This window comes from Bos javanicus, chromosome 20 (assembly GCF_032452875.1).
Source record: "Bos javanicus breed banteng chromosome 20, ARS-OSU_banteng_1.0, whole genome shotgun sequence".
NCBI lineage: Eukaryota > Metazoa > Chordata > Mammalia > Artiodactyla > Bovidae > Bos > Bos javanicus.
In genome coordinates, this window is record NC_083887.1 from 38,377,448 (window position 1) to 38,403,756 (window position 26,309).

Sequence of the window (26,309 nt, forward strand, 5' to 3'; positions counted from 1 at the left end):
TCTCTATGACCCATCCCCCTAAATTTGTACATCGTTTTCCCCAAATTGACAAGCACTATACTGACTTGATTTTATTATTTTAGCAAACCTGAGTTGCACGGTTGAACATTTCAACTTCTCTCCCTCATCTGACAACTTCAGTTTATATCTTTCTGCTGCACCAGCCTTAGATGATATCCATCTTTCTTTTTGACTTGTAACCTCACTGACTCTCTGGCTCAAAAATCAGCTGAGCTCTTTCATATAAGTGTACCCTTTCCTAAAACAGGGTGGGAGGGAGACAGAGACAGAGATGAGAAAGAGACAGGGAGGGAGAGAGAAAAGGAATACAATAACAATAATGATAAAAATATCCTGTTTCCATTGTTCTTTCCTTTTGTTCAGAGACAAGTTTCTTGAGAGGTATCTATATTCACACTCTCCACCTCCTCACCCCCATTCACATTCCGTTCCATAGCAATCCATCCTTCCCTGTCCCCCACTCCATTGAAACAGCTCTCCTTCTGGTTATCAAAGACATCAACCCAATGGAAATGTTTGTCTTTGTCTTACTTGATTTATAGGTAAAATTTAGCACACAGTTCTTAAATGTTTTTACACATACAGTCAGCCCTCCATATCGGTGGAGTCAAAAAACCACAGATTGAAAATATCTGGAAAACTAATTCCAGAAAGGGCCCAAAAGCAAAACTTGATTCTTCCAGGTGTAGCAACTATATAGCAGTCACATTGTATTAGGTATTATAAGTAATCTAGAGATGATTTAAAGTATACAGGAGGATGTGCATAGGTTATATGCAAATCTCATATAATTTTATATAAGAGACTTGTGCATCCTTGGATTTTGGTCGCTCAGTTGTGTCTGTTTGCGACAGAGGACTGTAGCCTGCCAGACTCCTCTGTCCATGAGAATTCTCCAGGCAGGAATACTGGAGTGGGTTGCCATGCCCTCCTCTTGGTATCCAAATGGGTTCTGGAATTAATCCCCTGTGAATACTAAGGGAAGACTGTAGTACATTATTTTATATCCACAACAAAACTTGTAAAGTAGGATTGTGATTCTAAAATTGGCCCCAAATGGCATAGTTTATAAATGAAAGACCATTGATTCCAGTTATCTCACTCCAAGTTCTGAATTTCTTTTTAAATTTTCAAACTGCTTATTGAACTATACCTTCCAAAAGAATGCATACGTGAATATACAGCTCAGTGGCTTCCCAAACTGAAAATAGCATAAATAGCACCTAGATCAAGAATCTTGAAAGCAAGTTGGATTGCTTTGAGTTGTGGGCTCTGTTCTGCCAATAAACAGCCATGGATTGGCAGTATCTTCACCAATCCTCAGATATCCTTGAACAAGAATAGGAAGTTAGCTGAACACCCATCACTACTGTCAGTATAGTCCCTACTTCCTTGTATGGAGAGAAGTAAATTCTCCCTTTTGGAATTTGATGGACAGCATTCAGTGTAAAGCACTGTGCTCAAGAGCTGAAGTAGTATCTAATGGTTTTGTCCTTTTATTTAAATAAACAGTGAAAGGAAGATCTCAAAATTATACCAACTCAAAATAAGGAAGAGTCAAGTGCTCATGCTTTAAATGTCCACCTATAAATATAGGAGGAAATGATTCCCTAAGTCTCTCTTAGCCACAAATGTCATTATATTAGTTGTAACAGCAAACATATTGTACATATACAGTGTACAATAACATCATCTAATTCTTTAATTAATGAGGGAATCAGCAAGATATTACAACTAGTTCAAATGAAAATCTGAATAAGAGACATAGTCACAGACAGGAATGATAAAATAGATGGTAATAGATGAAAAAACTGGTTACTATGTATAGAACAATGTCATACTTGAAATTATCTTTTTCAGCATATAGAAATTAACTATCTTAATTGAATAAAATTCATTGTATGTCCATGGACAAGAATCATTTGAATAACCATCAATTTCTACAATTTATGGTTATAGAAGAGATGAGTTAAGCCAGTGAAAGGTACAGAATCCTATGAAACCAAATAGTCCAAGGGGTCCCATAGACAATACTCACTCTTCTAGTGAAAGAATATCCAATAATCTTGTGTTCATTTCAAAGTCTTCCACTGTTTTTCCCGATGTGTTTCCTGATGTCCTGCCACTCTTGTTCCTGATGCATGTAGCAGATTCGCTCGGTTGTGTCCGACTCTTTGCAACACCATGGACTGTAGCCTATCAGGCTCCTCCGTCCATGGGATTTTCCAGGCAAGAGTGCTGGAGTGGATTGCCATTTCCTTCTCCAACTAGATTCTATACTAAGTGTTTAACATTTATCTCACTTAATATATGTGAGACAATAAGAAATGTATATTTGGTTTTTGTCTCCTGACACAGAGCTTTGAAAACCCTTGTAATTTCCTATAGCGGTAAAAGGAGGGTTTTTATATTATTATTATTATTCATAATTAGCCTCTTTCAACCTTATCTGAGTTTATGCCAAAGAGGTGACTCTTGGGATGGTGGAGCCCTTCTGCCTGAGCAACCAGCTGACCACAGAGTAGAAATTTCAGTCCTAACCCCAGGTCTCTAGGGATGGGAAGAGGCTAGAGGCTGATCACCAATGCTCAGTTATACAGTCAGTCATACCTACATAATGGAACTCCCACAAAAACTCTAAAGAAGGGGTTCAGAGAGCTTGTGGGTTGGTGAATGCATCCATGTGCCAGGAGTGTGTCACATACCAGACTCCACAGGGGAAGGGCCTGAGCTTGGAATTCTTCCAGACTCTGCCCTGTGTACCCCTTCAACTGGCTGTTCATTTGTATCTTCTACGTCAGTCTTTACAACGAAACAGTAATAGTAAGTAGAGTGCTTCCCTGAGTTCTGTGAGTCATTACAGGTAATTATAGACAATCTATCAGACCTGAGGAGGGGTCATGGAAACCCCTAATTTATAGTCAAGTCAGACAGAAGCGTGGGTAACCTGGGGAGCCACTGCACTGAGGCAGACATCTGAAGTGGGAAGAAGTCTTGTGGGACTGAGCCAACTGTGAAAATCTGTGATAACTCTGGGAAGTTACTGCCAGGATTGAATTAAATTCTAGGACACCCAATTGGTGTTTATTAAGAACTGAAGAACTGGGTGGTAGGGAAAACCCATACACCTTTGGTGTCAGAAGTGTTGTGAGCAATGAAACAGTTTCCCTTTAATTATCCAGTAATAATGCAATGAGCCATTCTATTATATATATTGTGAGATGGAGGTTTAGAAGAAAGAAAGAATTAGCTTTCCAAAGCTCAAATGCCTAAATAACTTGCAAAGCTAGGAATGTATGCTCTTACTCATAACTACTTAATTTATGGAATAAAGTGATATTTTCATCTTGAAAGACTATTTGACCTCATGATGTAAGGACTTCAGTCAACTGATAACTGCTCCTCAGTTAATACACAATCCAAGGGAAGGATGTTAGCAATCTTTGCTTGTAGCCCCAATGTGGTTCATGAACTTCACTAGAGTAACACATCAAGATATACTAAGTAGCCATGAGAAGCTCCTTCATTCATGCAAGTCTCAAAGAGGGCACCTCAGGGCCAGGGGAGCGGCCAAGTTGATGGAAGGGTTGAATGAGATGCTTTCGGTCACCATGGAATTCTCTACTAGCTTCAGGTTTGGGCTAGAGTGCTGAATACAGACAGAGCAGGAGGCAACTAAGCTGTGCTAGGTAATTCTTTGGAAGTCAGAAATGGATTCTTTATTATCCACTTACAATTGTAAATGGGAATATTCACCATTTCAAAGAAAAGTAAAGAACTCTGAATTACATAAAAGGACATTTTTAGAAAGGTGTCCAGCTTACCCATGATGTCATTCATGCGATTCAGTGAGGAATTATCTGAAATGTCTAATAACATGACAAAATCAAATGCAGAAGGGGGAAGAGGCACTTCTTTGGAAGCTGTAGGGTCAACAGCTAATGTGGATGTGCGTGATTTCTTTCCCTCCAGTTCTATGAGGTTTCTGTTGTAGCCTGTGAGTGCTTCCTCCAGAAGCTTTGCTTGGTTTAATGTCATTGGAAAGCCATCCAGGATCCAGCCTTTATACATAGGTATCTGACTAAATTAAAGAAAGGACAAATAATTAATAGTTTGATAGATACAAGTCCCTTTAGAAATAATAACACAATGAATCTTGACTTTATCTTTCTTTCAACTTCACATTAACCTCTTTCTGCATAAATTTTACTTCTTTACAGCCAAAATTGGGCTTCCTGGTGGCGCTGATGGTAAAGAATCTGCCTGCCAATGCAGGAGCCACAGGAGACTTGGGTTCCATCCCTGGGTTGGGAAGGTCACCTGGAGGATGGCATGGCAACCTACTCCAGTATTCTTGCCTGGAGAATCCCATGGACAGAGGAGCCTGGTGGGCTACAGTCCATAGGGTCGCACAGAGTTGGGCATGACTGGAGTGACTTAGCACGCACACACAGCCAAAATTAGGCTTCCTATTGTACCACAAACACTGCCTTGCTCAAAATCCTTCTGTGGATCCCTGCTGCCCTCCAAATCCATTCCAGAAGCCACAACGTGGTATTTAAAATGAACTAGCCACAACTTGCTCCCCTTTAACTTCTCTCTCACAGTTTTGAACCATTCACTTTGAACACACCAATCTCCTCGCTGTTACGTGCATATAAATAGTACTTTCTAGCTGCGTTCATAGGCTGTTCCTCTTTAGAACATCAATTTCCTCATTTATACAGCAGGATAACATAACATACCTCACAGGATGCTGGTGAGGACGAACTGAAATAACACATTTTAAGAACTCAGCACAGAATTTAGCATATGGTGGAAACTCACATCGCCAACCTGGAAGGTTCTTCCTACCCCACCCAATCCAGCATGGAGTCATAAGAGCCTGATCTGAACTCCTTTAGATTCTCATTCACTTCCTCACACAATTGGTTAACTCTTACATTTCTTGACTTAGAAAAATTCAAGTGTGTCTTCTTTATCTCAACTAAATTCTAAGTTGCTGAAATGTAAGGATCATTTCTTCAGTTTTTGCATTCAATGTCATATCCTTTAAAGACAATAGGTGCTCCAAAAACTATTATTTTAGTTCTTTAAATTGGAACACAACTTCAACTTTGCTCTTGCAAAATCCTTAAATTATGTACAATTAAGACTTTGACTTTTGGGTGAAAAATTGTAATTTCATTTCTTTCTCCATTAAAACTCATTTAAATACTTAGAATTCCCTTTCTAAAGGTTTGGAAGTGTGTTTTGGTGCCTGTGTATGATCCTTCTGACAGTGTGGCAAGGAAGGAATGGGAAAACTCAGGTTCAGAGAGGTTTAATTAATTACTTGTTCAAAGTCACAAAAGTGCAACTGATCCCAAATCTAGTGATCTTTCCATAGTATTAAGCTGCCTTCAGGTCACTGCTTCTATTACTCCTATTAGGCTATGAAGGGCAAGGAAAGCCTGCATTTTGCTTTTATGACTTTTTTAGAACATGGCAAACATTCTGCAGAGAATGGGATTGTTAATTCATTGGCCTCAGTCTGAGAAGAAACTTCTTGAGCACTTTACCAGATCTGAGGAACCTTCTCCCACCTCCTGTCTCAGGAGCTACTTCAAGGGGAGGAGGAGGCCAAGGCATGCTTGTCAGACTGTAGTATGAGGACACTAGACAACAGGGAATGAGGAGACTTCCGCTTTGGCTACGCCACTAACCTGTCATGTGACTGGACTGCCCAGCTGAACTGCCACGTGCCTTCCTTTCCTTATCGAAGAAGGATGCACTTGGACTAAATGGAAGGCTCTCAGGCTGATGGCAATTCTCTGAACATGTCTCAGGTGCAGAGAGGATGGTGGTAGTGGGAAGGTAGCAGAGTTCTGAGGGTGGGGTGTAGACACTCCAACTCCATGGAAACCAAAGCTAAGATCCATTTTAGAGCTGATGCTCTTCATTTGCAATTTTCTTTGAATGATGAATGCCATGGCTAAGACATGTTTTATTCCAGTTTTTGAAAAATGCTACAATTGTTAGAATGAGATCCCTTTCAGCTTTGGGAATAGCATCCCTGTGGCCAAGTTTCTTCAAAAAAGCAATCAGTCCAAGATATATCGCCACTGAGAGGCAACTTAAACCTTGAATGAAGCCTCTTAAGGAAACTCAAAAGGGAGAGTCCATTGCAGACGCCCAGGAAAAATTCTCCAAAGCCTCCTGTCTTCATTCTCTTGGTCATAATGTTTCCCAAGCAGCACAACCCCCAACCCCTCACCCACTCGATGCTCTGCAAAGGTCTTTCACACGAGCCTTTTTTCTTTTAGCATCCTGCTCTGCCTCATTTCTTTATTGCATGAATTAATTAACCGAGCCGCTATGGCTTTTTAAAATTTCTCTCTTTTCTCAATTGTAAAGGAGGGCTGATGAGAACCTTTTTTTTCTTAGAAAGGAGGAATCACAAAATTATAGCCTATTTAAATTTTTTTCTTTACCCTATCACATATCACCTCTGTGCTATGCATATGCTATTCCTTGCCGGTGCAACCTCTACTTTCTCCTTGCCTTCCTACCCTGCGCTGCCCGGCCTTTGGACCCCTGGGGTCACTCTCTCCTCCAGAAACACAAAATGAGGAAACACTTTGACCCAAGGCCATATAGTGAGGGTTTCTCCTCTCCCAAACCTGTCCCGTGGCTTTTCCAATTGTCTAATTTCTCCTTGAATTCCCCATACAGAATAGAACTTGGGACTTCCCTGGTGGTCCAGTGGTTGAGAATCTGCCTCCCAATGCAGGACACACGGGTTCCATCCCTGGTCAGGGAACTAAGATCTCACATACCCTGGGGTAACTAAGACTAAGAATCACAAGGAAGACCCAGCACAACCAAAAAAAAAGAGAATAGAACCTAACTTGAATTCCCATCTGGGTGAGTGAAGTCAAGTTTGAAAAAGGGAGGAAAGTGAAATACAGGCATGAAAATCACAAAATACATCTTTTTCTTTCTGTATGTATTCATTAGATATTAAAAATTAAAATGACTTCTATATTATTCTTTATAAAGCTCTACCTGCTAATATATTAAAAGACATAAGAAAGAAATTGTGGTACATTGATACATACTTAATGGCATTTACCATGATGCTGACTAGCAATATATCAGATATGCTCTTTCCTTTCTTCAGCAGCTTTTCTGATTTTGCACCAAGCTGAGCACGCACAGTGAGCTGTGAAAATAAACAAGGGATGGTAGGGAAGAGCTCATTTAAAAGCCAGATTCTAAATATCTGGAGGGGAAAAAAAATTAAATGGTCATGTCCTCTGGTGAAGACACTGATCCTTTAGTACAATTCTGGAATCCAGCAAGCAGTTAAGGAAAATGTATATACAGATGTGGGAGCTCCTCCTCTAGCTCCTTCCTTTTCAAGATCTTCCTCTTTAATTCTTAGTTGCTCTGGTGTCCCCAGATTTCATCCTCTAATATGTTAAATCAAAGAGATTGGGGCTTTCGGCTTGAGTTCTAGTCACTCATGCCACGAAGAGGGAGCATGCCTTCTGGGGTGACCTGTGTAAGCCTGACTTTTGCCCACTGAAGTTCTCTTCTATCAATGGTCAAATCTGATATATTTCTTCCTTTTCCCTTGTAGTTTATTATAAGATGTTAAATATAGTTCTCTATTTTACACAGTAAATCTTTGTTGTTTACTTTATATACAGTAGCATACATCTGTTAATCCCATACTCCCACACTATCCTTCTCCTATCTTCCTCTCTGGTAACCATAAGTTTGTTTTCTAAGTCTGCAAGTTGTTTCTGTTTTATAAATAAATTCATTTGATAGAATATAATATTTGTCTTTCTCTGACTTACCTCACCTGTTATGATAATCTCTAGATCTTTCCATGTTGTTGCAAATGGCATTATTCCATTCTTTTCTATGGCTGAATAATACCGTTTGCTTTTCTGATGCCTGATTTTGGCCCTCGGATAGTTAGCCTTTCTATTTTTTCCAGCATTTATATTGTTAGATGAACAGAACATCCCAAGCGTCTATCCTGAACTCGGCCACTAGAGTGAGCATTTTATGAGTCAAATGATACTATGTGCTAGTGTGCTCAATTCTTTGCAATCGCATGGACTGTAGCCCACCAGGCTCCTCTGTCCATGGGATTTCCCAGGCAAGAATACTGGAATGGGTTGCCGTTTCCTATTCCAGGAAAACTTCCCAACCTAGGGACTGAAATCGAGTCTCTTGTGTCTCCTGCATTGCAGGCAGATTCTTTACCTACTGAGCCATTGGGGAAGTCTCTATTTAAACCCTGCAAAGACTCCCCTGGACTCTCAACGTCCTCATCATGGCCTCCATGACCCTAGCTGACCTGATTCCTCTCCCTTCCTGCTCACCTCTCTAACCTCCTCCCTTCTCTTCCCCTACCTTGCTGCTCAAGCACCTTTCTGCCTCAAGGCCATCACTCAGCTCTTCTGGTGACCTGAAATGGTTCCCCAGAGCCAGTGGCTGATTCTGTCAATCGTCTTTCAATCTGTTTAAACCTCACTCTCTCAAAGCCATCTCCCTGACTCTACTTTTTCTTTTCAGGTGACATCATCAGCATCTGCTGGTTCATATAAACTCATTTACATACGAGTTTATGGTCCCTCTCTTTTAGACTGTAAACTCCTTAAAGTTTGGGAGCCCTGTCACTTTTGCTCACTGATATACACTCCCACCTCAGATTATAAGACATGGAACAAAGTATGCCCTTAGCACTGAATTGAATGTGGAACACAGGAGATTTGTAATTCAATAAATGTAAATATAAAAATATATTTAGTATTTATGCTAATTTATATTCCAAAAATACAGAGAAAAAATTATGAGTTCCTTTTGATCATTTTCTCTAAACTCATTTTTCTCCCTATATGTCATCATGTTTATAGCTTGGTGTATATTCTTCCAAAACTTTTTCTATCTTAAAGCAGTTTTGAAATCTAAAATATTACAAAATTGATTTCCTTAGGGGGGGAAACAATAAATTAAAAAATAAACTTTTATTTATTTACCTTAATTATATTTTATAAAATCCCACTTGATTAATCTGACCATTCTATTTGACCATTATATTTCCATATATAGTAAAGCAATCCTATATATGGAAATATTAGTTTTCATTAAAAGCAATAGTTGGCAAATTGTTGTAAACATTTTTTCAGGGGTTAATGAAAAATTTTTCAGAGTCACCAATAGGTCTAAGGATAAATTCTGGAAAAAATTTAAAGGTAAAGAGATTGTGAAAGAAATAAAAATAATAAGTGGTAAAGAAAAACACATCAATATAAATTTGGTATAAGTCTAAAATTTTTAAAAGCATGTGTTTACTTTCTTACCAGGAGCAACTGAAAGCAATTTCCACTGCTTTAGATGCAAACTATATTAAAGATATAAAAAATATCAAATAAACTCAGGTTTAATATTTCATCATCAGGTTTAAGCCAAAGAGGAGCATATTGCTATTTCATATGAAAATGAAAATGCTACGAAAAGGCTATGAATCACAACACATTTCAATATGCTAGTAGCCAAAATTAGATTATAGTACTTACTTCAGAGAAACTATCACTCGCTACGACTTCTTCAGCTTTTGCTGCTTTTCTAGCATCGGTATCTAGCAATGGAAAAAGTGATGAGAATATACTCCGGTACTGACAACTAACAGCCATGTTAGTATTTGACCATCTGTGGTTTTGGACCTACGGGTTATTGGATTTAGCTGTGTCTGAGATACGCAGAGGAAGGAAGTAAAAGCAGCAGCCCAGCATGGCATTTACCTTCATTTCACAACATTAAATCCTGGCCACTGTGTGGCTCCGTGTTTTCTATTTGTTTTCTTCCAGTGTGGCTCACTCATAACAATATCATTAGAAATACTTTAGTACAGTTTCTCTTCTTGGAAAACGAGCCAAAAATATAATTAGTTAACTATATCTTTACTTTCCTGTATTCTTCCCTGGAGAATCCCACAGATAGAGGAGCCTGGCAGGCCACAGTCCATGAGGTCGCAAAGAGCTGGACACGACTAAGTGATTTTCACGTTCACATTACTTTCCTGGGTTGTCAAATTATAGGTAATAAACATGTCTGAAGGTGGAAAATTCTAGAAGTCAGAGATTTTTTAGTTCAATTCTATGTAAAAAATTAGTTTTCAGAGTCTTTTTATAATTTACTGGACTTTCATAATCAGATCAGATCAGATCAGTCGCTCAGTCGTGTCCGACTCTTTGCGACCCCATGTATCGCAGCACGCCAGGTCTCCCTGTCCATCATCAACTCCCGGAGTTCACTCAAACTCACGTCCTTCGAGTCAGTGATACCATCCAGCCATCTCATCCTCTGTCGTCCCCTTCTGCTCTTGCCCCCAATCCCTCCCAGCATCAGAGTCTTTTCCAATGAGTCAACTCTTCGCATGAGGTGGCCAAAGTACTGGAGTTTCAGCTTTAGCATCATTCCTTCCAAAGAACACCCAGGGCTGATCTCCTTCCGAATGGACTGGTTGGATCTCCTTGCAGTCCAAGGGACTCTCAAGAGTCTTCTCCAACACCACAGTTCAAAAGCATCAATTCTTCGGTGCTCAGCCTTCTTCACAGTCCAACTCTCACATCCATACATGACCACAGGAAAAACCATAGCCTTGACTAGACGAACCTTTGTTGGCAAAGTAATGTCTCTGCTTTTGAATATGCTATCTAGGTTGGCCATAACTTTCCTTCCAAGGAGTAAGCGTCTTTTAATTTCATGGATTTTCATAATAGAATGTCATAAAATACTTAACAATAGTTTAAAAATCAATTAGAATTATCCTGTAAGAAACAAATAACTGAAACAAGGGACAGCTTATATTTTTTTAAAAGACAGGAAACTTGGCCTCTCTGGCAGAATTGCCTGCTCATAATAAACATGCATGTTGTCCAAGGTTGATGGCTATTATGGTGATGGTACTGTGCTTAGCTGCTCAGTCATGTCTGACTCTTTGTCACCCCATGGACTGTAGACAACTAGGCTCCTCTGTCCATGGGATTCTCCAGGCAAGAATACTGGAGTGGGTTGCCATTTCCTTCTCCAATGGTGATGGTACAGAGGGAACCAAATTTTATGCAATGATTAAATATGGCAAAGCCTTAACTAGCACAAATAGAAAACATATTCAAGATTTAAAATTGTTTTCCTTCAGTGGTTTTACCAAGGATCTGTAGGACTGAAGCCCAGATCCCAAGGAAGATAATGTTTTGTTGGGTTTGAGAAGCTTGGTTCTATTTGCTTTGCACAAGGCTGAGAATAAATGTTAACTTTTATAATATCTGAGGAACCACTGTTGAGTGGGTGGATGAGACAGAGCCACAGCCTCCCTCACCACAGTGAACAAAAGCGGCTGCGAGCAGACAGCACAGTGGTACACGCCCACCTGCGGAGGTGAGAAGAAACAGTAACTGCTGTCTCCCTGCAGAGCCAGGAAGAGTGACGATGATTTGGCCTGGCTGTTTTCAAAACCACAACAAAACTGAGCAACTACTTGAAGGGATGTGAGAAGATTCCTTTGAAATTGTCGTCTCTTATCGCCAGCGGCAGACAGTGGCTAGGGACAGCTGTGTTGATCTTGTCCTGTCTGTCTTGTGACCACTTAGACAATTGTGTAACCCTCCCCATCTCTCCTCTCTTGTCCTGAAAGCTGGTTTGTGCTCACATCCATGTGCTCCTACTATTAGTCTCACTTATGTAAATGATGGATGATTTGTTTTGATATCTTACTTACCAAGTCTGGTTTTATCTTCTTTTTTTGGTAGTGCTTCAGCTAAAGATCCATCTTGCATGTCCTTTGGGGAGGAAGTACATGCCTGCACACATGGAGAGATTTTAACATTGTCAGATTTTAATAACATTCTTGATTTTACTTCTGTAAGTAAGGTTTACAACCATGGACTCATTAATCTAAAACATTAATGATATTAGGAAGAACTGAATGAGTTCTGGAAATGAATACAATTTGATGATAATTGTACTTAGAGAAACACATAGTAACCTGTGGTATAATCTGTCTATCAGCTGGTCTTCAGTTTCTATGTAAAATACACAACTGCCATTTGGAAAGGATAATGGGAGCTGAGAAAGAGGTAGAGTTTGTGGAAAACCACCTTAGAAAGATCAGACCTAGAGGGTCAGTTATAGCCATAATGAAAATAAAGAAAAAATATGTACATTATCTATTACCTCATCAATTAGAATACAGAGTACCACAACACAGAAAAAGAGGCAGCCCACAATGAAGAAAAACCCTCCCAGTTATTTTCAGAATCATGGTTAAATGCTATTTTCCTTGCAGCTCATGCAAATGACCTGGATTAGAGTCTCTGTTAATTTATTCAATTTCAGAGACAGCATAAGGTAGGGAAAAGAACAGTGGATTTAGAATCTGGGATTCCTCAAAGCCTAACCATCAACAAGCCTCTGATGCCAAATGAATCAATTCATGCTTAGAACTGCTACTATTTCCCTTTAAAAGAGCAGCTTAGACTATATCTGGTGCTGGAGAAGACTCTTGAGACTCCCTTGGACAGCAAGGAGTTCAAATCAGTTAATCCTAAAGGAAATCAAGTCTGAATATTCACTGAAAGGACTGATGCTGAAGCTGAAGCTCCAATAGTTTGGCCACCTGATGGCAAAGAGCCAACTCATTGGAAAAGACCCTGATGCTGGGAAAGATTGAAGGCAGGAGGAGAAGGGGACAACAGAGGATGAGATGGTTGGATGGCATCATCAACTCAATGGATTTGAGTTAGAGCAAACTCTGGGAGATGGTGAAGGACAGGGAAGCCTGGCATGCTGCAGTTCATGGTGTCACAAAGAGTCAGACATGACTTAGCAAATGAACAATAACAAGACCACATCATAATTCTCAACGTGGGGCCATACTCTCCAAGTTCCTGCCCTAGACTCTTTACGTAATAAGCAAGATGCAACACTGATGGAAACAGTAATGCAAGTAAACCATAAGAAAACTTGCCCTACCAGCCACCCCCCAAAACTGAGATGTATTAGTCTAATCAGAGGTCTGCAAACGACGATCCCTGGACCAAAATAGGCTGGTTGTTTATACACAGTCCATAAGCATCACTCCAGGGAATAGCACTGCAAGGCGTCCCCCTCGCCATCTGTCTGCTCCTCTCCAACACCTTCCTTGGCTGCTGCCCAGGACCCGCACTGGGCTGCATCTACAAGACGGGGACTTGCTGCTGGCCACTGCCAAACTTTCAGTAGTGGAATTCTACCCTGAGAGCTGATCACTTCGTGAACTTTCCCAAAACGCCGACGTCTCACCCCTCCCCCAAGCCCTTACAGTTGAGCCTTCCACCCCCTTACCTTACAAATGGACATGAATTTGAGCAAACTCCAGGAAATAGTAGAGGACAGAGGAACCTGGCATGTTGTAGTCCACGGTGTTGCAAAGAGTTGGACACGACTTAGCGACTGAATGAACCCCCTTACCAACCAGTGGCTCTTTCTTCAGGAGAATGCCTGAGCTGATGGTAACTGAGCTCAAGTCTAGCCCACCATACTGGATGGCCCACCTAGGTAATGATATGTGTGTGTTTGTGTGTATGTATTAGGACAGTAGGGATGGGGGTTGAAATTTTCTCTCTTGTTATGTAAGTATCCATGTAATATATCCTTGATGTTGCCTCTGGGCCCATAAGACTTAAAATATTTACCGTCTGGACCTTTACAGAAAACTCTGCCAATCTCTAGTCTAGAGGATGTCTTAGATGCCATCCAGCTGGAAATCTCTAATGTATGAGGCACAGAGAAGAAAACTAAAGCCACACTTGCCTGGTTTTCCTCACCACTCTCTTGCCTAACTGGTAAAGCCTTTTCTTCAGGTGCTTTCTGAAGTCCGTGGGCCCCGCTGACACTTTCTTTGTCATGAAATGCTTGGATAGCTTCTTGAACAAGAGTGTCAATAGAAAGTACCTGAATAGGAAAGCCTAAAATACAAAAGATTATTTTATGAATAGCTTTTCATTTAGGAAATTGAATCTTTGTTCTTCAGTGCTGGCTTCAAACTTAGAACATTCTCTTTAGGGTCTCCTAGAAATGTTTTTTGGATCAAGATTTTTTTTTTAACACTGTGGTAAAATTCACCTGGGGCTTCTCTGGTGGCTCAGTGGTAAAGAGTCTGCCTGCCGATGCAGCAGATTCAGGAGGTGTGGATTCAATTTTTGAGTTGGAAAGATCCCCTGGAGAAGGAAATGGCAACCCACTCCAGTAATCTTGCCTGGAAAATCCTATGGACAGAGAAAACTGGCAGGCTACAGTCCATGGGATCGCAAAAGAGGTGGACACAACTTGGCAACTAAACAACAACAAAAATTTACACGACGTAAAATAATCCCATTTTAACCCGTCTAAAAGATACAATTCAATATTACGGTCATTTACAATGTTGTTCAATCATTGTATCTTTTTTCCAGAAATTCTGATCATCCCAAAGGAAACCCTGCATCAATTAAGCAGTCACTTCCTATCTCCCTACCCTTGACCCCAAGAACAAATTGCTTTCTGTCTGGAGATTTGCCTTTTCTAGACATTTTATATCCAAGGAATCAAACAATATGTGGTCTTTTGTATCTGACTTCTTTCACTTAGTATGATGTTTTCAAAGTCCATCCATATTGTAGCACATAAGAGCACTTTACTCCTTTTATGACTGAGTAGTATTCCATAGTATGGATATAACACATTTTGTTAATGATTCATTGGTGATGAACATTTGGGTTGTTTCCACCTTTTCTCTATCATTAATAATGCTGCTATGAATATCCTGTACATGGGATTTTTTTTTTGGGGGGGGGATAACCTGTTTTCAGCTCTTTAGAGTATATACCAGTGGTGGAATTGCTGTGGTCATATAGTAATTATTTAACTTATTGAGGAATCACCAACTATTTTTCCATAGTGGTTACAACATTTTACGTTCTCAAAAGCAATGTATGAGAGTTCCAACTTCTCTATATCCTCACCAACACATATTTTCCATTTCCTAAAAAATTATACTCTTTGGGTGTGGACTGGTATCTCATTGAACTTTTGTCAGGCTTTAAACAGATCTATTTAACATCTCAATATGACCTACCAGTCAATACAGACTGATCTTAGTAAAAATTTTGAATTTTCTAGTAAAAACAGTAATCATTGTTCAGCTGCTCAGTCATGTCTGACTCTTTGCGACCCCATGGACTGCAGCACACCAGGCTTCCCTGTCCTTCACTGTCGACTGGAGCTTGCTCACACTCATGTCCATTGAGTCGATGATGCCATCCAACCACCTCATCCTCTGTCTTTCTCTTCTCCTCCCACCTCCAATCTTTCCCAGCATCAGGGTCTTTTCCAATGAGTCAGCTCTTTGCATCAGGTGGCCAAACTATTGGAGCTTCAGCTTCAGCATCAGTCCTTCCAATGAATATCCAGGACTGATTTCTATTAGGATTGACTGGTTTGATCTCCCTGCAGTCCAAGGGACTCTCAAGAGTCTTTTCCAACACCACAGTTCAAAAGCATCAATTCTTCTGCACTCAGTTTTCTTTATGGTCCACCTCTCATATCCATACATGACTACTGGAAAAACCATAGCATTGACTATACAGACCTCTATTGGCAAAGTGATATCTCTGCTTCTTTAATATGCTGTCTATGTTTGTCATAGCTTTTCTTTCAAGGAGCAAGTGTCTTTAAATTTTAAGGCTGAAGTCACCATCTGCAGTGATTTTGGAGCCCAAGAAAATAAAGTCTGTCACTATTTCCATTGTTTCCCCATCTATTTGCCATTAAGTGATGGGACCAGATGCCATGATCTTAGTTTTTTGAATGTTGAGCTTTAAGCTATGTTTTTCACTCTCCTCTTTCACTTTCATCAAGAGGTTCTTTAGCTCCTCTTTGCTTTCTACCATGAGTGGTGTCATCTGCATATCTGAGGTTATTGATATTTCTCCCAGCAATCTTGATTCCAGCTTGTGCTTCATCCAGCCCAGCATTTCTCATGATGTACTCTGCATATAAGTTAAATAAGCAGGGTGACAATATACAGCCTTGACATACCCTTTTCCCAATTTGGAACCAGTTCATTGTTCCATGTCTGGTTCTAACTGTTGCTTCTTGACCTGCAAACAGATTTCTCAGGAGGCAGGAGGCAGGTAAGGTGGTCTGGTATTCCACACCTTCTTTCAGAATTTTCCACAGTTTGTTGTGATCCACACAGTCAAAGAAGCAGAAGTAAATGTTTTTCTGGAATTCTCTTTCTTTTTCTATGATCCAATGGATATTGCCAATTTGATCTTGGAAAATTTTGAGCATTACTTTGCTAGCATGTGAAATGAGTGCAATTGTGAGGTAGTTTGAACATTCTTTGGCACTGCCTTTCTTTGGGATTGGAACTGAAAACTGATCTTTTCCAGTCCTGTGCCCACTGCTGAGTTTTCCGAATTTGTTGGCATATTCTATTTAATTAGCTTTTCTTTGATAATACTCACTTATTAACAACAGTAATAGGTAAGTATTATCAAAGAAAAAATATTAAATAGATGGAAATCTGTGATTTCACTTCTAATTGAAAGAACTTCTAGAGAAAAAGCCAAAAGTTCATGAAAGGGAAATAACTCAATTGATGTGAAGGATGAAAACATTTATAATTTTAAGTCTATATCTTTTCTATTTGTAACAAGTTGTTATTTTCATATTTCATCTATTGGAAAATTAAGTAAACTCTATGATGAAAGGTTTAAGATATTATTTCCCTTTATACTATACATCATCCTTATATAGCAAGCTCATAGATCCAGGTTTCCTTGGGACAGTTCTGATTCATGACTCTATACTCTTAAAAGTGTCTGCTTTGGACAATAAGTTATGTGATCACTTTATTACAATATTCTTAATGCTAGAACTTCCCAATGTATTAGCAGATTTTCATGTATGTTTTCTACAGACGAGCCATTTGCAGCTATATTCACTGTAAATAGAAATCAATAAAGGGGAAAAAAAAGAAAATAAATTTTACTTTTCTCTAGAGCCTTTAGAGCAGTAGTTTTTCCACTAAAGGTTTTCCCCAACAAGCATCCTTTTATAGCAAATGAAGGTAACTCAGGTACTGTAGATTCAACTTGAGGAGGAAGAGAACTTTCAATTAGTCTGTGAATCACATGGCCCAATATGCAATTGTTGGAGGGTGGTAAGTTTTCAACCATTTCTTCTGGTAAGGCCCATTCTCCAACCATGTTCTGTAAAAATAATAATAAAACAAAACAGAAATATTCTTAAAAGTGGAATTTAAGCATGTAGGAAACTGAAAGTAAATACAGATGATAAGAAACAAAAGCGAATCAGTACTTTAAATAGTTATATTACATAAATAAATAATAACATAATACTTTCATATTAGTGAAAAATAAGCTTCCCATATAGAAATAAAAAATAAATTCTAAAATACTTAACACTTTATGAAAGTAGACATATTGACTTGAGACAAATTGTAATGCAAGTTGAATATTAAGACACTTAAATTGATGTTATCAGTAGATAGATAAAAGACAGTAAGAGTTATTTGGCTACTGTATGCAAATACTAAACTTATTTTTAAATATTTTAAAGATACATAAAAGAGAATTTTCATGACCAATATGTTGTCTTCTGAGTTTCCTATATTTGTCTTCCAGTTTCTTTAAGTTTCTGGCTTAAATGATCAAACAATTAGAGGAAAAGTAAAACAGACAAAACAACAACTATACAGTTCACATTCTCTGACTTCTGTGCACCAAAACCAGAAATAAATTTTATTTTTAATAATTAAACATTGCCTTTCTGAATGATTCTTAATGAAAAATTAAAACTGTAAACATTTGTAAATAACAGATTGATAAAAATATTAAAATGACAGATTTATTTTAAAATATGAGACGAGTGCACCAGCCCCAAACTTCCTATATCCTGCATCGAACCTGGACTGGTGATTTGTTTCTTGTATGATATTATACATGTTTCAGGATGGGGAACACATGTACACTTGTGGCGGATGCATGTTGATGTATGGCAAAACCAATACAATATTGTAAAGTAAAAGATAATAATAATAATAATAATAATAAAAATGCAAAAAAACAACACAACAACAAAAAATATGAGATGAAATCAAGCTGTAGTTAGAGGAAAACTCATAGTCCCTTAGCTTAAAATGCTTTGATCTAAAATAAAAGGAAGTGGAAATAGAACTGCCTTATGATCCAGCAACCCCACTGCTGGGCATACACACTGAGGAAACCAGAAGGGAAAGAGACACGTGTACCCCAATGTTCATCGCAGCACTGTTTATAATAGCCAAGACATGGAAGCAACCTAGATGTCCATCAGCAGATTAATGGATAAGAAAGCTGTGGTACATATACACAATGGAGTATTACTCAACCATTAAAAAGAATACATTTGAATCAGTTCTAATGAGGTGGATGAAACTGGAGCCTATTATACAGAGTGAAGTAAGCCAGAAGGAAAAACATAAATACAGTATACTAACGCATATATATGGAATTTAGAAAGATGGTAACAATAACCCCGTGTATGAGACAGCAAAAGAGACACTGATGTATAGAACAGTCTTATGGACTCTGTGGGAGAGGGAGAGGGTGGGAAGATTTGGGAGAATGGCAATGAAACATGTAAAATATCATGTAGGAAACGAGTTGCCAGTCCAGGTTCGATGCACGATGCTGGATGCTTGGGGCTGGTGCACTGGGACGGCCCAGAGGGATGGTATGGGGAGGGAGGAGGGAGGAGGGTTCGGGATAGGGAACACATGTATACCTGTGGCGGATTCATTTTGATATTTGGCAAAACTAATACAATTATGTAAAGTTTAAAAATAAAATAAAATTAGAAAAAAAATAAAAATAAAATTGCTTGAAGAATAGAAAAAAAAATAAAATAAAATAAAAGGAAGGAAAATAAATGAACTAAGGTTGAAAATAGGAAAAAAATTTTTTTAAATAACCAGAAAAGTACATGGAGGAAGAAAATCATGATAATGGAGATTGATAAATTAGAGAGCAATACTATTCAGATATTTTTATTGATATAATTCTAGAACTTATTCATATTAATCATAATGAAATTGCTACCAGTTATGCACAAAGGTGAAGTATAGCAAGTATCAATTTTGTAACATAGGAAAGGCGGTAACAACAGATTTTAAGGAGACTTAAAAATCCTTAAGAAAATATTACATATAACTCTACTATGATAAATTTGAATTTATTAATGTGTGGTAAAATGATATTTTAAGAAAGTACAGATGATTAAAATTAATTTAAAAGGAATATTTGTAAATATGAAAGGCATGAAAGAAAGAAAAACATTATTGAAGAACTGTATCTAGGAAACTTGATGACACTGCTAACAGAAAAAAAAAATTTTTTTCATTTCTTAAACAGAAATTTAAATGTTATTTAAAAGTCTTCTGAAATATGGAAGAAGAAGATAGCTTTCCGGTTTGCTTGGTGAGACTAATGTAACACTGATACTAAAAAGGTATCAAAGATCATTGACAAAAACAGCATCCAAAAAAGAAAATAACAAACCAATCTCATTTGCAAATATACTGCAAGAATCATGAATAAAATACTGACAAAAACCAGCCTATATTAAGACAAAACAATTATATTAATTGACATTTACTACACATTCAGTATATCCCATATACTGCTGTTTTCATGAATTATTTCTAATGATTCTCACATAACTCTTACATAAGTATAATTATCTTGCCAATGTTGCAGAAGAAAACCCTGAGAATTATAGAAACTAAGTTATATTTGTCTATGTGTGTGTGTGCTCATATACTCAGTCATATCTGACTCTGTGACCCCATGGACTGTAGCCCACCAGGATCCTTGTCCATGGGATTTTTCTAGGCAAAAGTACTGCAGTGGGTTGCCATTCCCTTCTTCAGGGGATTTTCCTGACTCAGGGATCAAACCTGAGTCTCACGTCTCCTGAATTAGCAGGTAGGTTCTTTACCTATAGTGCCACCTGGGAAGTTCATAGTCACAATAAATAGTAATGGCAGAGCTTAGTAAGGACTCAGGCAGACTGACTGCAGAACATGTGCTCAAAACCTTTATACTATATGACTGAATACAAGTTACTTCATGAATATAAGGAAGGTTAAAAATGAGAAAACCTATCATATATCACATTAATAGGTTAAAATACAAGCATATGATCATTTTGACCAAGAAGCATCTGATAAATTCAAAATTCATTTCTGATGAGAAAAAAAATTAAACAAATTTCTTAGTATGCTACAAACTGAAGATGAGTGGCCTAACATTTTTTACATATCTTACCAATATGTAACGATGAGCCAAAGTGAACAACACATTTTTCTATTAAAGGTAGGAATAAGGAAAAGATGTTCATCATTTACATTAATAGTCACATTATTCTGGAAGTTCTAGCCAATGCAAATAAGATAAAGAAAGAAGTAGAAAATTAACATATCTACAAAACACATTCACAGACACAGAGAACAGACTTGTGGTTGCCAAGGGGGAGGCAAGGGAGGGAGGGAAGAACTGGCAGTTTAGGGTTAGCAGATTTAGCAGATGCAAACTAGTATATACAGGATGGATAACTAATAAGGTCCTATTGTACAGCACAGGAAACTCTAATCAATAGCCTGTGATAAAGCATAATGGAAAAGAATATGAAAAGGAATGCACATATATTTATAACTGAAGCATTTTGCTGGACAGCAGAAGTTAACACATCATTGTAAATATCAACAAAATTTTAAAAAAGAAAAGAAAAAGTAGTAGCGCTCCTAGAATTAGCAGCTGAGTTCCTGGTGCAGAGGTAGCTGGTACAACCTGAATTTCCAGTGCTCTGTGCTGGTGACAGTCTTCTCATCAGATCTTGCTGTGATGGTTTTGGTAATTTTCCTTGGAAGTTTAACCTTGAGCATGGTTCTTGAATTTAACCTACTGAGTCACTGAACTACCTAACATATTTTGGATATTTTTTCTGCTTACTTAGCATAAGTCAACTTTTTAAATTGCAGTTAGAAACTTTGACAAAAATAATTGGAATTGATGAGAAATATATAACCTAAGCAGTCTCGCATTTCTACTGACGAGTGTAAGAAAAATGACTTGAATAAAGAGAAATTCAAAAAAGTCCAAAATTATAAGCCACTTAATTCTTCTCCAAAGTAATCTGATTTAATGTAATGAAACAAAAGTGTTAGTGCTATTTATTTATTTTTCCTTAAGGATATCACAAATGGTTGTAAAGTTGAAGCATAAAAAGAACTGTACAGATAAAAATATGTACTTAAAAAGGAAAGAAATGTGGGTTTGTTGCCTAATCAGAGATATTAAAGCACTTATTAATAACTTATGAGGACTTCCTAGGTGGCGCAGTGGTAAAGAATCCACTTGCTAATGCAAGAGATGAAAGAGATGTGGTTCAATCCCTGGTTCGGGAAGATCCCCTGGAGGAGGCATGGCAACCCACTCCAATATTCTTGCCTGGGAAATTCCATGGACAGAGGAGCCTCGTGGGCTACAAGTCCATGTGGTTATAAACAGTCAAACATGACTGAATGAGTACTCAGTGCTTTGTACTCTTGTCAATTCCTTCATCTTTGTATGATAACAATATCTATTTCACAGGGCTGTTATAAAGGTTGAGTGAAAGGCCTGTGTGACCACTGACTTTGAATGCTTGACTATTAATAGAAGTTCTCCTGTTGCTGCTTGAAGCACACATGGTAATACCCTTAAGGGAGACAGCAGCCACATTTTTGCCCAACAAGAAGTGCACTGTAATCAGAAAGGCATGCGTCCTCACAAAGGGGTCAGAATAAAGCCCTCTTCCCTCACTGGTTAGTTGTAGAATGTGGTCAGACACAATGGGATAGAATGTTTACCATGAAGAGAACTGAAGGCTTAGGTCAGGCAGAGGACTGAAGCCTGACCAGTGGAGATGGACAGATTGAGGATTTGGTAGAACATATTTTACAGCATCACCTTAAAAATACAGTTGTGAAATTCCTAATAAGACTAAAGATAAAGGGTAAGTAAAGGGAGATGTGTCAGGTTGGACTAAGAACATGATGAAAGAAAAGGAAAACTGAAAAAAGAGGGAAATTAGGCCAGAATAAAGATGACTAGTTCAAGGACAATGGCTAAGAGCTAAAGAGACTTTGTTTTTGAAGGTTCTTTTTTTTTTATTCCCAATTCCCAGAACCATGCTGGAACCTAATAGGCACTCAATACTTATTGAATGAATGAGTGAATCAATCAATTGTAGGCTCAATATATGTGAACGAAATAAATGAGTGAATACATGGATATGGCCTCTTATTAATTTTGATTAAATACAAGAATGACTTAGTTCTCCAAATAAGATAGACACAAGCCAACCTAAAATCTAGGATAAGATCAGCAAGAGCCACCCTCACAGATGGAAGTTAACAAGAATCCACAATGCATGAAACTAGCTAACCCTGGAAGCGTGTGTGGAAGCAACAGCTTGTAGTATGATTTCCAAAGAGCTTCTCCGTTAAACCAAGGCATCCTTTTTCATGGCAGCAGGAAGCATCTCAGTTAAAATGTACTAAATTATAAAGAATTTATAAAGTGGGACTTTGTACAAAGTTCTGCCAGAGATTTTTACAGGGTGCTGAGGCGGGGTAAGGAGCAGCCTGACTGAATGAATAGGTAAGGTCTGCTCTAAGGCAAGCTATTATGATCTGGTTAGTTTCATTTTCCTAACTGGATATTTGTCTTGGGTCTCACAGATTACGTTGACTCAGGGTATTCCACGTGACTGGCAGATAATAAAAGTAAGCTGCAGAAATTCTAGCTCTGTTTGTGGCAATTAACTTCCAAGCCTTTCATCTGAGGCCTGGCCTGTTCCAGTTCTGCCTAGCTTCCAGTCAGAAAGCTAGCTTTCTGATGTCTGGCTTCATCTCCATTCTCTAGTCTGGTTCTTACTCAATCTCACCTTTGATCATTGGCCTGCTCAAAGGACTTGGCTTGATCCCACCTTTGTCTCTTCCTGTTTCTGACTGCTTCAGGTAAATTATCTTGACCACCTTTGTTCCAGCTCAGAACTCAATGAGCCCTGGAGCTAGTTCTCATGGCTGACCTTCTGTTCAGGTCTGTCCTGTCTCCTACCAGAGGGAATCAGATATCACAGAAGCACATCTATTATTATGGCAACATGGAAAGTCTAGTAGCTGCATTCCGGTTACTGTGCTTGGAGGATCTGGCACTCAGTAAGACACCAAATTCCACAGGGAAGTACTAAGGTACAACCTGGTAGCTTTTTGGAGCCTCTGACCTTTGCCTTGCTGTCCCAGACTTTCTCCTCCAACCACCCCCAAACCCTGAGGGAATCTGGAGGAACTGCTTATGTTTGTAATTCAGACTTTAAAGTTTCTTATAACCACCCCCAGTTCTCAGAAGAAGAAAGGGTCGTTGGGTATTCTGCCAGATGGGAAATTCAGCTCATGTAGACTGGCAACCCTACAGGGCTTGACAACTGTGTGGGACCTATTTGAGAGGCAGGTTCCTATCAAAGATGGGAAAGATTGGTGGAAAAATGGATGTTGTGCTCTTTTGCCTCTAACAAGGAGGAAGAAAAGAGGTCCAGTTAGGTGATGGGTAGCTCAATCCTGACCTCTCTTCCAAGAGCTGTCATGTAACGGGCTCTGTATCAAGATCCAGTTCCAAGAAGAACTCAGAACAACCTGAAAAGATGAGCTGGCTGAGTGAGACTGGCAGCCTTTCTAAGGTCACCTGACCCCCAGTCAGGTCAGAGTGTGGTCAGATGTCTGGCTACGACTTCCTGCCAGACAGACTGGCCCTTGACTTCCAGATGAGGCAGGGGCATGGTGCTGGGCAGCTCTCACTGACTGATGTTGGCATGGGTGCACCTCCAGGGAGAAGGTATGCCACCACATCCCTCTAAGCTAGATTGCTCAGTCTGGACCACATCTTATCTGTGGCCAGGAAGTGCAAGTGTCACCCATGGTAACAAAGGAAAAGCAGATGTTATCACAGCTTCACCTGCTCTGCTCAGCTGAAGACTGTTCTGGCTAGAAGCAGCACTGTGAATAGCCAGTGCCTTCCTATCAATTGATCCCATGGTTAATTCTGGCTCATTAGGAAATTTGAAGAACTGGTTCTGATCCTATAATGGCTTTCACTCAGAAGCCTGCTCACTTCTGTCCCAGAGGCAGTCTTCCCCAGTCTTCTCCAATATTATACTATGGAAACAGACATGTTCACTTCTAGCCTGTCACAAAAGAAGACCCAGGATAACAACATCCATGTACCATCCTTATGGTTATTTTTGGAGGAAAATTCAGACAAGATCGAGTGCGTTTAGGGTGATATGGCTGTAGATGGGAGGGAAGGAGGAAAATTCAAATTGGCTATGGTCAGTCACCAACAAAGTGACAAAGACCACTGTCAAAGCCTACAAGCCCACATGACACCTCCCTATGCAATCCAATAACTCTAGCTTCTGACAAGTTTAGAAATTCAGCAAGCTCAGCAGCTGTGAGCCACAACAGGCTTCTTTTTCCAAAATTCTGAGCTACCAATTACTTGTAAGTCATGCAGTTGGAATCACTGGGCTGATACTTTGTCTTCAGGTTTGATTACCAGGGGTAACTGAGATGAAGCCACTCTAAGAGATCTCCTGTTCCAGACACATTTCAGTTTTACTGAAATGCAAGGACAAATCAGAGGTGAACAGCAGGCAGGAGATTCTGCTTAGCAGTCTGACTCCACATACGCAAAGTGACCCACTGAGATCATGGGAAAGAATACCTTATTTGCCCCGAAATGACAGGCTCCCACTACTGTTTCATTCTGTGTCCTGGCAAGCCAGATGGCCCTCCAAGGCATTGAATGTGACACCCTGGGAGTTGCAGCAGCTGTGTAGCTAGCCTAGCACTTTTCAAAGCTCAGTTGCCTGAGTCTAAAACAAAATAAGAATAAAGTTACTTCATTTCTCCTGATGTCCAAGTGCCCTTGGGACAGCATCACAATGGACTTTGTATCAGATCTGTCTTTGTGCTACAAACAATTCTGGTGGTGGTGACTACCCTCATGAAAACAGTAATCTTCATTCCTTAGATGCTCAAACTATGCTCTGTTCATCATCAGAGAGGTGGCAGTCTCCCTCCAGATCACTTTTTAACTAAAATCTATGGTCTTGCAGACCATAGAACTTTTCCAGAGGCCTCTACATTGGAATTCGCCCATCTCTTGCCATTGACCAGCCAGGGACAGTCAGACAGGCTTGGTTAGAATTTCTCAAATGTCACAAAGCATGGAGACACTATGACTTGCTCTAATCTTGTCACTGCAAAATTCACACGGTTTTTCCAAACAGCATACCTTCTCTCATAATAATGACCACTGTCACTCTATTTTCATGTTTCACTACTAAACATTGATATCTCAAAGAGGTGTGAAAGTGCTAGTCGCTTAGGTGTGTCTGACTGTTTGTGACTCCATGGACTGTAGCCTGCTAGGCTCTTCTGTCCATGGGGTTTCCCAGGCATGAATACTAGAGTGGGTTGCCATTCCCTTCTATAGGGAATCTTCCTGACCCAGATCAAACTCAGGTCTTCTGCACTGTAAGCAGATTCTTTACCATCTGAGCCACCAAAGAGGTATACAACACTCCAAAATAGCTTAGGAATAGCATTGACCAATGAATGAAAGGCTACTGTAGGGTCAGTGTACTCAAGGATATGGCTGACAGACCCTGGTACTGGATAGGAGTGGTGGAGTAAGGCATCATTTGGATGGAAGTTTCTCTAGTCCTCAGCCCAACATATCTGCCCAACACCAAAAGTCAAAGACTTTCTTGGATCCATTAAAGTTTTTTGAGGTTACTAACCCCACTGTGTTCTGGCTATATTTATCTACCAGATCCCTAGAGCTATCTCTAAAATACTTGATGGGAAGTCTGAGCAGTTGATTGAAGAGAAGTTGGACTTGTGGTACAGAAGTTGGATCCTATAGTTGTCAAAGTAGGCAAAGGATGAACAAGAAAATCAGGAAGCCGAGGGAAGATTTTCACCACCTTGTCTTGGCTGGTTCTAGATGAGAAGGAGCCAGGGGCAGAATTAGATTCTCCCTATTTTATGTGATCCAGAGCAAATAACAATGAATGGTGAACTTCATATCAGTCAC

The 26,309-nt window shown here is 39.2% G+C and overlaps 1 protein-coding gene across 3 annotated transcripts in view; it reads right to left on the reverse strand.

Annotated features, from left to right (window-relative positions):
* SPEF2 (sperm flagellar 2) overlaps positions 1 to 26,309 on the reverse strand; it is a 202,328-nt gene that overhangs the window by 116,895 nt on the left and 59,124 nt on the right. For 2 of the 3 annotated variants that reach the window (XM_061393748.1, XM_061393747.1), the window contains exons 1-4: positions 11,804 to 12,442; positions 9,600 to 9,661; positions 7,122 to 7,225; positions 3,846 to 4,102 (exon numbers count right to left, since the gene is read on the reverse strand). In XM_061393748.1, the coding sequence (XP_061249732.1) occupies positions 3,846 to 4,102; positions 7,122 to 7,225; positions 9,600 to 9,661; positions 11,804 to 11,930 (550 nt within the window). In that variant the 5' untranslated portion in view covers positions 11,931 to 12,442. Of the gene's footprint in view, positions 1 to 3,845; positions 4,103 to 7,121; positions 7,226 to 9,599; positions 9,662 to 11,803; positions 12,443 to 13,875; positions 14,031 to 17,098; positions 17,319 to 26,309 lie in introns of those variants that run through there. The other variant, XM_061393749.1, reaches the window with a different exon arrangement.